The sequence below is a fragment of the Lichenostomus cassidix genome, chromosome 14 (assembly GCF_008360975.1).
Source record: "Lichenostomus cassidix isolate B80296 chromosome 14, HeHo_3.0, whole genome shotgun sequence".
In the NCBI taxonomy this organism is placed as follows: Eukaryota; Metazoa; Chordata; class Aves; order Passeriformes; family Meliphagidae; genus Lichenostomus; species Lichenostomus cassidix.
The window spans coordinates 13,981,937-13,993,992 of record NC_139495.1 but is presented as its reverse complement, the minus strand read 5'-3'; the positions used below and the strand labels follow the sequence as shown (position 1 = coordinate 13,993,992).

General features: G+C 63.0%; 1 protein-coding gene and 1 long non-coding RNA gene across 3 annotated transcripts in view; one reads left to right on the top strand and one right to left on the bottom strand.

Moving 5' to 3' along the window:
• Positions 1-12,056, top strand: part of CORO7 (coronin 7) — a 35,203-nt gene that overhangs the window by 4,107 nt on the left and 19,040 nt on the right. For both annotated transcript variants that reach the window (XM_085075059.1, XM_085075058.1), the window contains exons 4-9: positions 886-956; positions 1,315-1,498; positions 2,135-2,211; positions 3,391-3,441; positions 11,044-11,130; positions 11,378-11,460. In XM_085075059.1, the coding sequence (XP_084931185.1) occupies positions 886-956; positions 1,315-1,498; positions 2,135-2,211; positions 3,391-3,441; positions 11,044-11,130; positions 11,378-11,460 (553 nt within the window). The remainder of the gene's footprint in view (positions 1-885; positions 957-1,314; positions 1,499-2,134; positions 2,212-3,390; positions 3,442-11,043; positions 11,131-11,377; positions 11,461-12,056) is intronic.
• Positions 3,874-5,458, bottom strand: LOC146430919 (uncharacterized). The gene is made up of 2 exons (XR_014855190.1): positions 4,457-5,458; positions 3,874-4,151 (listed from the first exon to the last, which is right to left on the bottom strand). It is a non-coding gene; the product is annotated as an uncharacterized LOC146430919 (long non-coding RNA).

Below are 12,056 nucleotides of genomic sequence, written 5' to 3'. Positions count from 1 at the left end.
CCCAAAAATTATACCAGAGCAGCAAGATGGGAGCTAATCCCAGCATTCCCTTCCTGCGTGTGTGCCCTGGCATGGCTGCTGGGCTGCGCAGAGTGCCAGCCTGTGCCACCTTAGTGCCTGGCACCGGGAGCTTCCTCGGATTGGAAAAGCAGGCAGTGAGCTCTGCTGCTCCCCGGGGAGTGCCAGAGGGGTGGTGCACAGGAGCCAGCGCCACATCCACGGCTTCCTAATGGGATCAGCATGAGCCCTTTGAAGCTGCTGTGCCAGAGCAACGCCTCCGTGGCACGGAATGGATTTTCTCTCCTCCCGGGTGGATGCAGCCGAGTGAGCGAGCTGCCTGCTCTTCATGCCTCCGGGGCCTGTCTCCTGGAATCGGAAAAGTACACAGTGACCTACTTTTCCGAGCGTGCCAAATGTATCCAAGGGGCTGCTGCTGCTGGTGCCAGCCTTCCTCCCGCCGGGCCCTGCCGCCGGAGCCGCTGGGAGCGTCCCTGCTGCTGGCATGCCGGGCCGGGGTGTTACAAAGGGAGCCTTGTCACCAGCATGGCTCCAGCAGGATGGCACAGACACCCTGGTGCTTGCTGTCCATGCTGCTCCCTGTGCCTCGTGGAGGTGTTGGTCTATAGATCAGACAGAGGAATGCCCCTCCAGGACCCCCATCCCTGCCAAAGGGGTGCAAGACCCTGAGGGACAGAGTGGAGGTGTTCAGGCACCCACAGCAATGCTGAGCTGCCCCAAAACCCTTCAGTGGGGCTGGACCTGTCCCTGGCTGCTGCTCTTGTGTGTGTGTGTGTAGGGAAGGGATCAGTCTGGAGAAGAGCAAAGCAGCTGCCACACTGTCTGCAGGGAGAAGGTGGGAACAAACCTCTGCCCTTCTCCTTCCAGATGTGGTCACAGATTTTGACTTCTCACCCTTCGATCAGCTCCTGCTGGCCACAGGCTCTGCTGATGAGACGGTGAGTGCTTGGTGACAGGGGTCCCAAGGAGTCACCTCATGACCCCCAGGGTGTCTCCGGGATTCACTGCAGAGCTGGACTGATTGGGAGTAAGAGGAGCATGGGGTGGAGGGTGCCAGCTTGGGGAGAGCAGACTGGGACATTCCCAGATTGTGGGGGACAGAGCAGATGGTGTCAGACAAGGATCAGCCTTCTCCCATCTGGATTTGATCCCACTGAGCTGCAACAAAGTGTCCTTGCACATGGTGTCCTCAGCGACCAAAGCCTGCAAAAGCAGCAAGTGCAGGTGGAGCCAGCACCCAGCTGGGTCCTGCTCACCTGCCCGGGGACTGACCGCCCTCCTCTCCTGGGGCTGCAGGTGAAGGTGTGGCGCCTGCCTGAGAGCGGCCAGGACATTCCCAGTGGTGCTGGGCTGACCCTGGGGCCTGGGGGAGCCCCGGTGGATGTGCTGCAGTTCCACCCCACAGCGGATGGTGTCCTGGCCAGCGGCGCGGGGAAGAGAGTCACCATCTGGGACATGGGGCAGCAGCAGCCCCTGACAGGTAGGCAGGGCTGTGACTGCCCGTGACACATCTGCACCATGTGTCTGCACCGTGTGTCCAAATTGTGTGTCTGCACCACATGTCTGCTTCACGTCTCACCATGTGTCTACACCAGTGCTTGGGCTCAAGTCCTGACCTCAGTGTCACCCAACAGGCAGCTCAGGTGGCTTTTTGGGCAGGCCACCACAGCCCCTTGTGCCTGTGCATCCCTATGCTCTGATGCAGTGGTGTGAAATGCTCCAGTACTGCTCACAGTGTCCGTGGCACCTTTGCTAGGGACTGCCTGGGTGACAGGTCACTCTACCTGCATGTCCCAGGGCATGGGTAGATGGGGGTGGTTGCTGACCAGCCTTGCCAAGACCTCAGCCACCCTGAGGGAGTGAGGAGGTGGGTGGCAGTACAGGTCTGTGGCTTTCCCAGGGCTCCTGCTCTTTGCATCCAGCTGCCAGCAGCACAGGAATGCTCCCTGCACAAGATATAGCAATGTCCCATTGGGTCCTGGCTGCCACCAGGACCCAGTGGAAAGGCCAGGTCATTTCTTCTGGGAAATTTTCTGGGTGGGAGAGTGATGGCTCCTGCCTTTCTGCAGGAGGGACCCTCCTTGATCCTGGCCCTGACCCTGCTTTCCCCCTGCAGTCCTGAATTCCCACGGGGACCAGCTACAGAGCCTGACCTGGAAGCGAGACGGCCACCTCCTCGGCACCTCCTGCAAGGTGAGCAGTGCCCAGGGGTCACCTCGCTGTGGTGTGGCACGGATGGGCTGTCTGCCAGCTGCTGGATGCACCCTTATCCCGGGGAGCACCCATTTCACAGACTCCCAGAACGGTTTGGGTTGGAAGGGACTTTAAAGCTCATCTTGTCCCACCCCTCTACCATGTGCAGGTACACCTTCCACTAGCCCGGGGTGCTCAGAGCTCCACCCAACCTGATCTGGAACACTTCCAGGCATGGGAAACATGGAGGGACTGGAAGTTTTGGGGTGGAAAGGGGCAGGAGCGGGGTCAGCGAGCCCGCGGGGAGGCGGGCAGGGAGCAGCACTAGATGGCGCCGGCCGCTCGCTGCGGGACGCGCCGGGAACGCGCGGGCGCCGCGCCCGGCGGCCGGCCGTGCCGGGCGAGCGTGCAAATGAGTGTGCAAGGGGAGTGTGCAAGCCACGAGCCCTCCAGGCCGTGCCTGGGGAGTCGGCAAGCAGGTCTGAACACACAGCCCCAGCCCCGGGCTGGGAGCGCAGCCCATCCCGTGCCGAGGGAGAGCGAAGGGTCTGTGGGGGAAGCCCCGGGGGAGCCCGGAGCCTGGCCCAGCGTGCGGAGCCGGGCTGCTCGATGAGTCGGAGTCCCAGCTCATGGCTGGAGCCCCGTGCCGAACATACAGGCTGGGCTTGAGGGGTACAAGCCCAAGCCGTGCCAGCAGGGGTGCAGATCAGCGCCCGTGCCGTGTGGCTCTGGCTGGCACAATGTGTGCTCCCCAAACAGCACCCTGGCAGCACCCCCCTTGCTGCCTCTGTGCCCCACCACCCTTGCCAAAAGGAGTCCCATGCCCCATTGGGCAGAGAGGTGCCAGGCAGGAGAGGGCTTGTTCCCCTGCAGCACTGTCAGAATGACATCTGAGAGTCAGGCTCAAGCCCTGGCTCTACTTTGGAGGCTTCCTCTTTCTCTGGGAGCAGTTTTGAGGGTGTGAGGGTCCTGGTGAGGCTCTAGGGGTGCTGGGGGTGCACCCCTGTCTGCGATGTGGGAGGACACAGTACAAGCCATCCATGGAGACAGGCATCGCAGGCAGGACAGTGATGGGCAGGAAGGGGAGGGCTGCTCGCTCCAGCCTTCTGCCTAATGCATCCTGACATCCTGCTGGCCCCGAGGTCCTTAACCCTTCTCTGTTTTCTTTTATCTCACCAGGACAAGAAACTGCGGATCTTTGACCCCCGAGCCAGCCCAGCTGCCTCCCAGGTACAGTCCCCTCTGGATGTGCTTTAGGCAGCCCTGACTGACCCACTGGCTGCTGGGGGGTGGGCTTTGGTCCCCTAAACCATCCCAGCCATGGCTGCACTTGGGAGAGGCAACGTGGAGGCAGGGGCTGAGGGCAGGGGGAACAGGGCTGTCCCCTTAATGCTGGTGGGGTTTGGCAGGGGGGGGCCCTGCCCTCCCACCAGGCTGGGGAGCACCCCTGGTCACCAGCACGTGCCAGGCCAGCCCTGTGGGTGTGAGAGCTCTGGGCTCCCGGACTCTGCAGGCTCCTGGGTTCTACCCTGCCCTGTAGGAGCTGAACAAAAGGCTCTTAGGGACGAGGACCCGCCAAGGGTGAGGGGCTGGGTGGCCAGATCTGCGCAGCTCAGCAAATAACAGTGATTAGGAAATAAGTAGAGAACTTAAGCCTTGACGTCAAGTTCAAACAGCCTCTTATTAGAGGTTTCCTGTGGCTTGGGGTCTCTGGCTGCAGAAGGGTCTGGAAGCCTTTAGGAAGGGAGGGATGCAGTGGAGAGCAGGGTGAGGTGGCTGCAATGGACTCTGTCATTCATGGTCTCCTGCTGCCCATGGGCTTGGGAAGCTGGTGGCCTCTGGTGACAGTGCTCAGGCACAGTGGTAACCCCAGGCACTGACCAGAGGGAGCAGGAGTTCCAGTACTTCCCATCTGCTGCACCAGGACTTCCCATCTGCTCCTGCACATAACCCAGGTGCTGAGCTCCCCTAAGGCCCCTGGGTGCTTCCTGCGGTGCAAATGGTGCCCTGACCCTTCAGGCAGCCTTATAAGCACCCCACCACAAAAAAATAAACATAAACCCAGCGGTGACACGTGCGGAGCCAGGGCAAAGTGCTCCCAGCACTCCAGCGGCTGCCGCAACGCTGTCCCGCTCCAGTTGCAGCTCAGCATGGCTGGAAGATCCCATTCTCTGCTCCAAAATTTATCCACCACCGGCCCCAGTGCTCCCCTCCCCTCCTGGCCCCCCTTCTCCCCCTGCCAGACCTGTCGGCTTGTCTGACGGCGGAGCTGTGAGTGCGATGGGCTTGAGCCAAGTCTCCTGGGGAGGGTGGACTCTGTCTCGCTGAGCTATTAAAAATAACGTGTGAATGATGGTGGCTGTTCAAAGCAGGCAGTTCACTTCCCTCCGCTGCTGTCTGATCCAGCCCGGGGCCGGCACTTGCATTTGCCAAGAGAAATATGCACCTTCACTGCTGCGGCCCTGCCCCGGCCGGCTCGCAATGGATGGAGATGTTTAGTCTTGGAGAAGTGCTGTGCTGAAGGGGAAAACTTTAAAATGCCATAAATCCTCTGGAAGTTTGCTCAGGACTTGCTTAGCCAAGAGGAATAACACTCCTGGGTTTTGGTCTTTTCTTTTTTCCCATTGCTGGAGGGCTGGGTTAGTTGGAAAGGTTCCTTCTCACCCCGAGCCCGCGCAGTTACAGAACCGGGTGATGCTGGGGCCACCGTGTGGTGCCAGCACCTCACAGGCTCCTGGCTTTGAAGTTGCCTGGTTTTTGCAGAGGTGAGCTGCAGGATGGATTTTCCAGCTGTGCTGGCCGCTGCAGCACCATGGGCTGGGTCCCGCCGCCGGCTCACCCCAGTCCTTCTGTGGTGCTGAGAGCTGGCCCCAGGCTGCTCCTCCGGCTGGGATTCTTAATTTGCCAAGCCTGCCTCATTAAACGTTCCCTTTTTTAGAGCAGGGGAAAAGAATGAGAAGGAGCTAAAATAAGAAGCTCGGGGAGGAGGGGTCGCTCCTCCTGATACCTGGTGCTGCTCTCAGGTACCATGGATGCAGCTGGGGCCCGAGGGTGGGTGACACAGAGGGTGACTGGCAGGCTGCCTGCACCCTGTGGCTGTGCCCCCACCAGGGCCTGACCCCCCATTCCCGGCTACGCCCGTGGCAGCTATTTTGAGCATATCCCAGCAGCGGGCAGACGTGTGTGACGCAGCGTGGCTGGGCTCTAGCTGACCCTGTGGGGTGCCTGGTATGTACCCGGGGCTGTGATTTCCCTTGGGAGAGCAGTGGCCTCATCCTGCTGGATCCCCATCCCCTTGTTGCAGCCCCTTTATGAGCGTCAGGGCTGTGCTCACACCCTGTTGCTGCTCTCTGTGCTTCCTCAGTGCCCCCAAACTGGCAGTGGAGATGCCAGGGCCACCCTGGGTCCTACCGTGCTGCCCAGTGCAGCCGTGCTCTTGCTGCCTGGCTGGGTCCAAGTCCAAGCACTACTGTCCTTCCAAAGAGTTCTGTGAGTCCTGTGCTCTGCCTTATCCCCTCCCAAGGTCGCGCTGCCCTAGCTGCCTGTCCTCCCCTCCCACAGGGGCTGGTGGTCGCCCTCCTCGCCTTGACCCTCCCCCTGGAAGCGAGTCACATCCTCTTCCTTGTGGCTTCGGCTCTGCCAAGGCTCAGTGTCTCTGTTCCCGCCCTCGCCCTCCTGTAATCCCTGTGCAAACCCCACCAAACGTCCCTCGCGTGTCCCCCGGGCCCTGGCCTTGGTGGGACGGGACACAGAGCTGAGCAAGAAGTCGGAGCACCGGGAAGGTGCCCATACCCAACTCATGCCTTACCATGGGTCACCAGCACAGTGCAAGGCAGTGATTCGGGTATGCCGTGGGCTACTGAAGTGGCATCTCTGCTTGCCCACTGCCCTGGCCACCTTCCCCTGGGTACAGAGCCCACGGGCCGCATCCTGCTCCCCACCTGCGGGTGCGAGGGGCCGTGTGTGCATCTGGCCAGCACCTGGCTCCCGGGACAGGCCCGGGACAGGCGCCGTCCGTGTGGAGCTGCGGGGCTGCCGCGGAGAACGGCCAGTGTGGGATGGAGAGGAGCCGACTCCGTTCTCACGAGAAACTTCCTCCGCCGCAGTTTGGGCGGGGCCGGGGGCGAGGGAACGGCCGAGCGCACCGGGCCAGCGCACGCCCCGCTCCCGCCGTAATGAGCTGTGCTAATGAGCGGGGCCGGGGCTGAGGGCGCCTGGGGACAGCTGTGAGAGTGTCCCCGGGGGTTTGTCCCCGCTGTGGGTTTGTCCCCCAAGCTAGTGGGCTGTGCCGGGTACAGAGTTCAGTGATGGGGAGCAGCCGGGGCTCACAGCCCAAGCACAGCCGGTGCTGTCCCAGCCCTGCTCAAGGTCCCAGGAGGGGAGAGGGACACCAGCCCCTGTCCCAAACCATAGCCGTCATCTCATGGGCCACATCAGCCCTTCCACAGTGGGAGATACACCGTAGAGAAGGTCCCTGGGGGCAGTGTGGCCATGGTGGCAGGGTGATGCAGTGGTGAGGTGAAGACTCGGGTTGGGGTGATCTGGCTGTGCCCACAGCCAGAACTCCACAGACCCCGACATGTCACCTCTGCCCAGTATCCAGCTGTCAGCCCAAGGCTGATTTGGGACGGCTTGTCATCATCAGGGGAAGGCGCATCAGGACGTAGAGAGACCTTAACCTTCCTCCCACTTCCCCATCATCACGGTATCCCACGCTGGGGTCACCCCGGGGGTACCTGACTCCCAGCCTCGGCAGCGGCTTCCTCCGGGCTGGGGGAAGGTCCACAGCATCCCACATTCCCAAGGAGACCGTGGGAAGCTTTGAAAAAGTTGGCCTGACTCTGGGCTGCCTATTTATAGCACCACAAGCTCGGCGCTCTCATGCTTCTGTTCCCCAGCGTAGCTGCACGGGACTGTTTATATTTCCTCTGCTCCGCTTCCCCCTCGGCCGTCCTTCCCAGGAATGCCGCTTGGTATGGCAGACATGGGGAAGTCGAAGAGGATTTGGAATGAGCCAGGGGCAGGCATCTCAAGGAGTGTGGGTGTGTGGTGACACCAGCTCGTCCTTGCCTGGGTGCCCATCCCTCATGCTGGGAATGGCCCCACCAGCTCAGCCCCGCATGGCTTGGCATCTCCATTACTGGGGGCTGGGGCTCCTCGTGGTATTCAGGGGCAGAGGGCAAAGGTGTTTTGGGATTTGATAGCAGCCTCATAGCAGAGCTCGTGGGGCCGGTGGCTGCAGGAAAAGGGGAGAGGCAGCGGAGGATGGGTGGGTGTGATGGGTGCTGGGTGCTACAGCCAGCCCACCCCCACGGCCAGCGAGTCTTCCTTCTCCTGCCCAGAGAGGGAGGTCCTGCTCCCATACCAGCCTTGTGCTGGGCATCTGTGCTCAGTGGCAGCCCACTCACCTTCCTGCTCTTGCTGGGCTCACAGCATCCTCTGGGACGTGGCCTTGGCCTCACCAAGGGCAGGAGGGGTTGGATGGAGCAGGGGGACTGTGCTGACAGTGGGGGGAGAGGCAGAGGCACAGGGGCACCACGGCAACACTGCCCTGGCCAGTGGGATCAGAGAGATGGCGTAGGTAGCAGGAGACTTGTTCTGGTCCCTGCCCACTGTGACACAGACACCACACACCTGACAGAGGACAGGGCCATTGCTGGCAGCCTGATGGCTACTGGAGCATCCCTGCTGCTCTGTGGGATCCATGCACTCCCCGGGGGCAGGTGGCAGCTGCTGGTCTCCTTGAGCTCTGGGCAGAGACCAGGAGTGGGGCTGGCCCAGGAGAGGCTGCTCTGTTCTCCTGGTTACCTCTGGAGTAACTGGGATTTGGCAAGGAGGGGAGATCACTCACATTCTTGTTCAGAGAGGAGGATTCGGTGCTTGGTTAACCCTCTCGGCTCCCTGGAAGTCGTTCCTCCTGCCGCCCACAGCCTTGTGGAGTGTGGAAAGAGCAACGCTTCCCCATGTGCATGGACCCGGGGTGGGTGTCTGTCCCCAGAGGCCCCACAGTCCCTGGCCGGGGGAGACCCCTCCTGCCCTGGCACCCACTGGCAAAGGGATAGCTCAGCCTGGCACTGGTGCCTCCTGTGCCCACGCAGATCCTGCTGCTGGGGCTGCTTCCCACGGGGATCAGATGTCCGTGGGCTGTTAGCCATGCTCATGGGCTGTTAGCCACCGGCAAGGCTGAGCTGTTCCAGCCCTGCCAGCCACGGGGGCTCTGCCAACAGCAGAGCTTTGACCCCCCGGCCACCTCCCGCCCGTCCAGCCCCACGGCTCTGCCCTGGGCTCCCACCTCCGGCTTTCCCTGCCCTGCATCCGGCTCAGGGTGACGGCTCCCGGCGAGACAGAGATCGCCTGGGAGCCGGAGCAGCCTTGGCTTTGTGTGGGGCTCTCCCAGGCAGCCGCGGAGCCGAAGCGGCCGCTCCCTGTGGGCAGCTGTTCCCAGCTCCCCGACCCCGCCGCATCGCTGCCAACAGCTGCGTCCGACACGCCGGCCCTGGGCCCCCCGCAGCCCCCGGGGCTGCTCGGGGAGAACGGCTGGGGACCCCCATGGGTACCAGCACCTTACCCCAGCCTTTGCTGGGAGGGATGGGTTGAGACTGGGAGAGGAATGGTGCTGGAAACTTTCCCCGTGCAGCCGATCTGGCTCCGAGGAGGGGGCACAGACTCCCCCCAGCTTGGGCTGCCCAAAACCGGCTGTGCTGGATTCGTGCGATGGGCAGGAGGAGGCTGGGCTGCCTGGACACTGGCAGGGAGCTGGAAGGCTTTCTTGGATCCCCTCATGCTGGCCCAGAGCTGGTGGGCTCCTTGCAGCCTGCCGAGGGGACAGGAGACTCGGGAGAGACGCCCTTGGCTGTGGCTGATTCCCTGCTCCAGGGGCACGGGAGGCTCCAGCATCACTCCGGGAAGGGTGCCAGGGTCTCTGCCCAGCTCTGCCAGCCCCACGGGTGTCCCAGGGCTGAACCACACCAGTGTCCACACTCAGTGCCAGGCCAGAGCATCCCGTCCCTGCCAAGACCCTCTGCACCAGGGGAGCTGCTGTCCGCACGCTCACCTCTGGCAACATCTGCGCAGGCTGAGCACGGAGCAGCCCAGCCTCCCGCATACTTGCTGCCATACGTACAGCTCAGCCGGGATGGAACTAATGCAGAAAACATGGCCCTGCGCCGCAGCCGGCACGCCGGGGGCTGGGAGTGCCACGGCAGCACCCTGCCCTCCGCCAGCCCTGCCACCGCCCCGGGGCTGCCACCACCGCCAGCGGGTCCGGGGCACCCGCGGGACCCAGGGCCGTGAGCCGGCGCCGTAGGTTATGGGATTTGCAGATGTTGAGCTCTGGCTGCCACAGCCGCACGGCTCAGGTGCAGAAGTGCTCTCCTGGCTGACGCGCGGGCTGGCCCCGGCTCCTGGAGTTTCCATCCCCCTTGGCACCGATCCTGGGACATGTTCCCTTCTCCAGGTCCTTTCCCTGCTGGGCGCTGGGTCTGCTGCCAGCGTGCTGGTGGTGGGGGCCAGGCCCCTCCTGCCCCACATCCTGCCCCTGCGGCTGGGAGCGCCAGGCTCAGCTCGGCCAGCACTGCCTCTTCCAAGTGAGCCGTGTTTGTGCTGGCAAGGCAGCTGGCGTGACGGAACCAGGGCACGACTAACTTGGCACCGTGCTCCTGCTCCTACCCTGGCTTCTCCAGAGAGTGCAGTCTCTCTGGGGCTGGAGGCTGCTCCAGCAGGGCTTCCCCTGAGGGGAGGGGGTGGGAGATGCGACACCTCCGTGCCCCCTCCCTGGATGGCAGAGCCTTGCTGGCAGTCATAGCATGGCTGTGTCCGGTGGTCACAGTGCTCACACCGAGGGGAACGCAGCTCATGGGCGCCTCCGTGGGCACCCTCAGTGCCCACCGCCTCCCCTCCTGCCCCGTGCCTGGTTGCCCTGCCCTGCGCAGAGGTCCCGGAAGCGCCGTGCCGGGTTTGGCTCTGGCAGAACCCTCCGCTTTCCCTGCCAGCTCCGAACTCGTTAGCAGCCAGTTCTTGGCGCTCCTCAATGAGAGCGAGGGGCTGTGAGCGCTGCCTGTGCCGCGGGCCAGGGCTGGCTGCCGGCTCCTGCTGGGGCGCCGGGAACCGCAGGGCCCATCTGGGGACCACATGGGAGCCGGGAAGCACCCGCTGACAGCGGGTGAAATCTTTTCCCCTCCCATCCTCAGCAGGACCAGGATGTGGTTGGGGGTCCCAGCCCCACAGGGAGCCCAGGGGAGAGGTGGAGCAGGGTGCAGGGGATTAGAGCAGTCTGGGGAACGTGGCCAGGCTCAGTTTGCTGTGTGTTTCGGTAGCATCTGGGCACACGTGGGGCACCCAGCTCCTGGAGCCAGGATTCAGCACGGATAAAGAACCTGGGGATGCAGCCGGGGAAGTAAGTCCCTCTGTCACCATGGCCGTGGCCAAGCCTCCTCTTGTGCCTGTGGCATGGAGCAGCTTCCTCGCAGCACTCTGTCCCACTCACCCCGGGTGACTGGGTGTGGGGCAAGCCCTGGGGACCTGGGAGCCATCCTGTGCCCCATCACACTCACGTTACCTGCTGCCACCCTCCATTCCTCGCTGGGAGCTAGGCCAGCTGCTCCACGAAGCAACCACGCTGGCGTGGGGGGGAGCCAGGGCTGTCACCGCTTGCAGGCTGTCCCCACTGCACTGTCCCCATGGCAGCTCTCAGCAGAGCCTGAAGCCAGCACTCGGCTCCATGTGCTGGGCCCCAGGGCAGTTCACAACCACGGCTGGTGAAGCACATGTCCCCTCAACGTGTCTGGCATGGCTGGCAGCAATACTGACAGCCCTGTCTCCTGTGCCTTGCAGAGTGTCCCGGGACACGACAACAACAAGGACTCCCGGCTGCTCTGGATGGGCTCCAGTGATTGCCTCATCTCTGTCGGGTTCAGCCAGGTACTGTCCTCACCAGGAAGGTGGTCCTGGCATTGCTGGGATGTTCCAGCCCTACTCCCTGTGACTGCTGTGCCAAAGTACCCCAACTGCTTTTGGGGTGACCTGTCCCCCATGAAAGGAGGAGATCCCCTCGCCAAGTGTCCTGTCCCTTGCTGGGATGGCAGAAGGTGGCTGGCAAAAGCAGTGGCACCGTGGGGCCATCCAGGCAGCTCCAATGCTTACCGATGCCATGTCTGTGTCCCTGCAGATGCGGGAGCGGGAGGTGAAGCTGTGGGACACGCGAAGGCTCAGCGGGGCAGCACTCACCATGGCACTGGACACCTCTCCCGGGTAGGGATGGACACTCACTGTGGGGTGAGAGGGCAGGTGGTGGGAATTTTGTGGTCAGGGACCCCTGGGGAGCGTGGTGGCAGAGCAGGTGGTGGCACAGAGCTCCTCACACCAGCAGCCACAAAGCTGGGGACAGCACAGCTGCATCCCCATTGCCATTTGGGTGAGATCAGAGGGTGGAGGCAGTGCTGGGAAGAGCACAGAGGTGTTCTGTGGTGCCGTGGTGGGTGGTGGAGCTGCTGGGGACAGTGCCTGAGATGGCTGCTGGCTGGGTGGGCTCATGCACTGGGACAGCACCACAAGATGGCACGGGTGAGTGAATCCCTTTGGCACTGCTGGAGCACTGGAGCAGCTCAGCCCTGGCCTCCCACTCCTGCAGTACTTTGTGCCGCAGTGCCATGTGGCTGCCCAGCCAGCCGTGGCCAGGCCAGCGCTCACCAGGCAGCCTCAAGGGAAATGGAAAAGGAGCTTTGGCAGCGTAAGGGGTCAGTGCCCCTTGTCACGGCACAATGGAGCCGTCTCCTGTCCGTGGGGACTGCCAAGGCCAGGAACACTCTGGTTAGACCCGGCCTGGCCTCTCCCACGCTGCCCAGTGA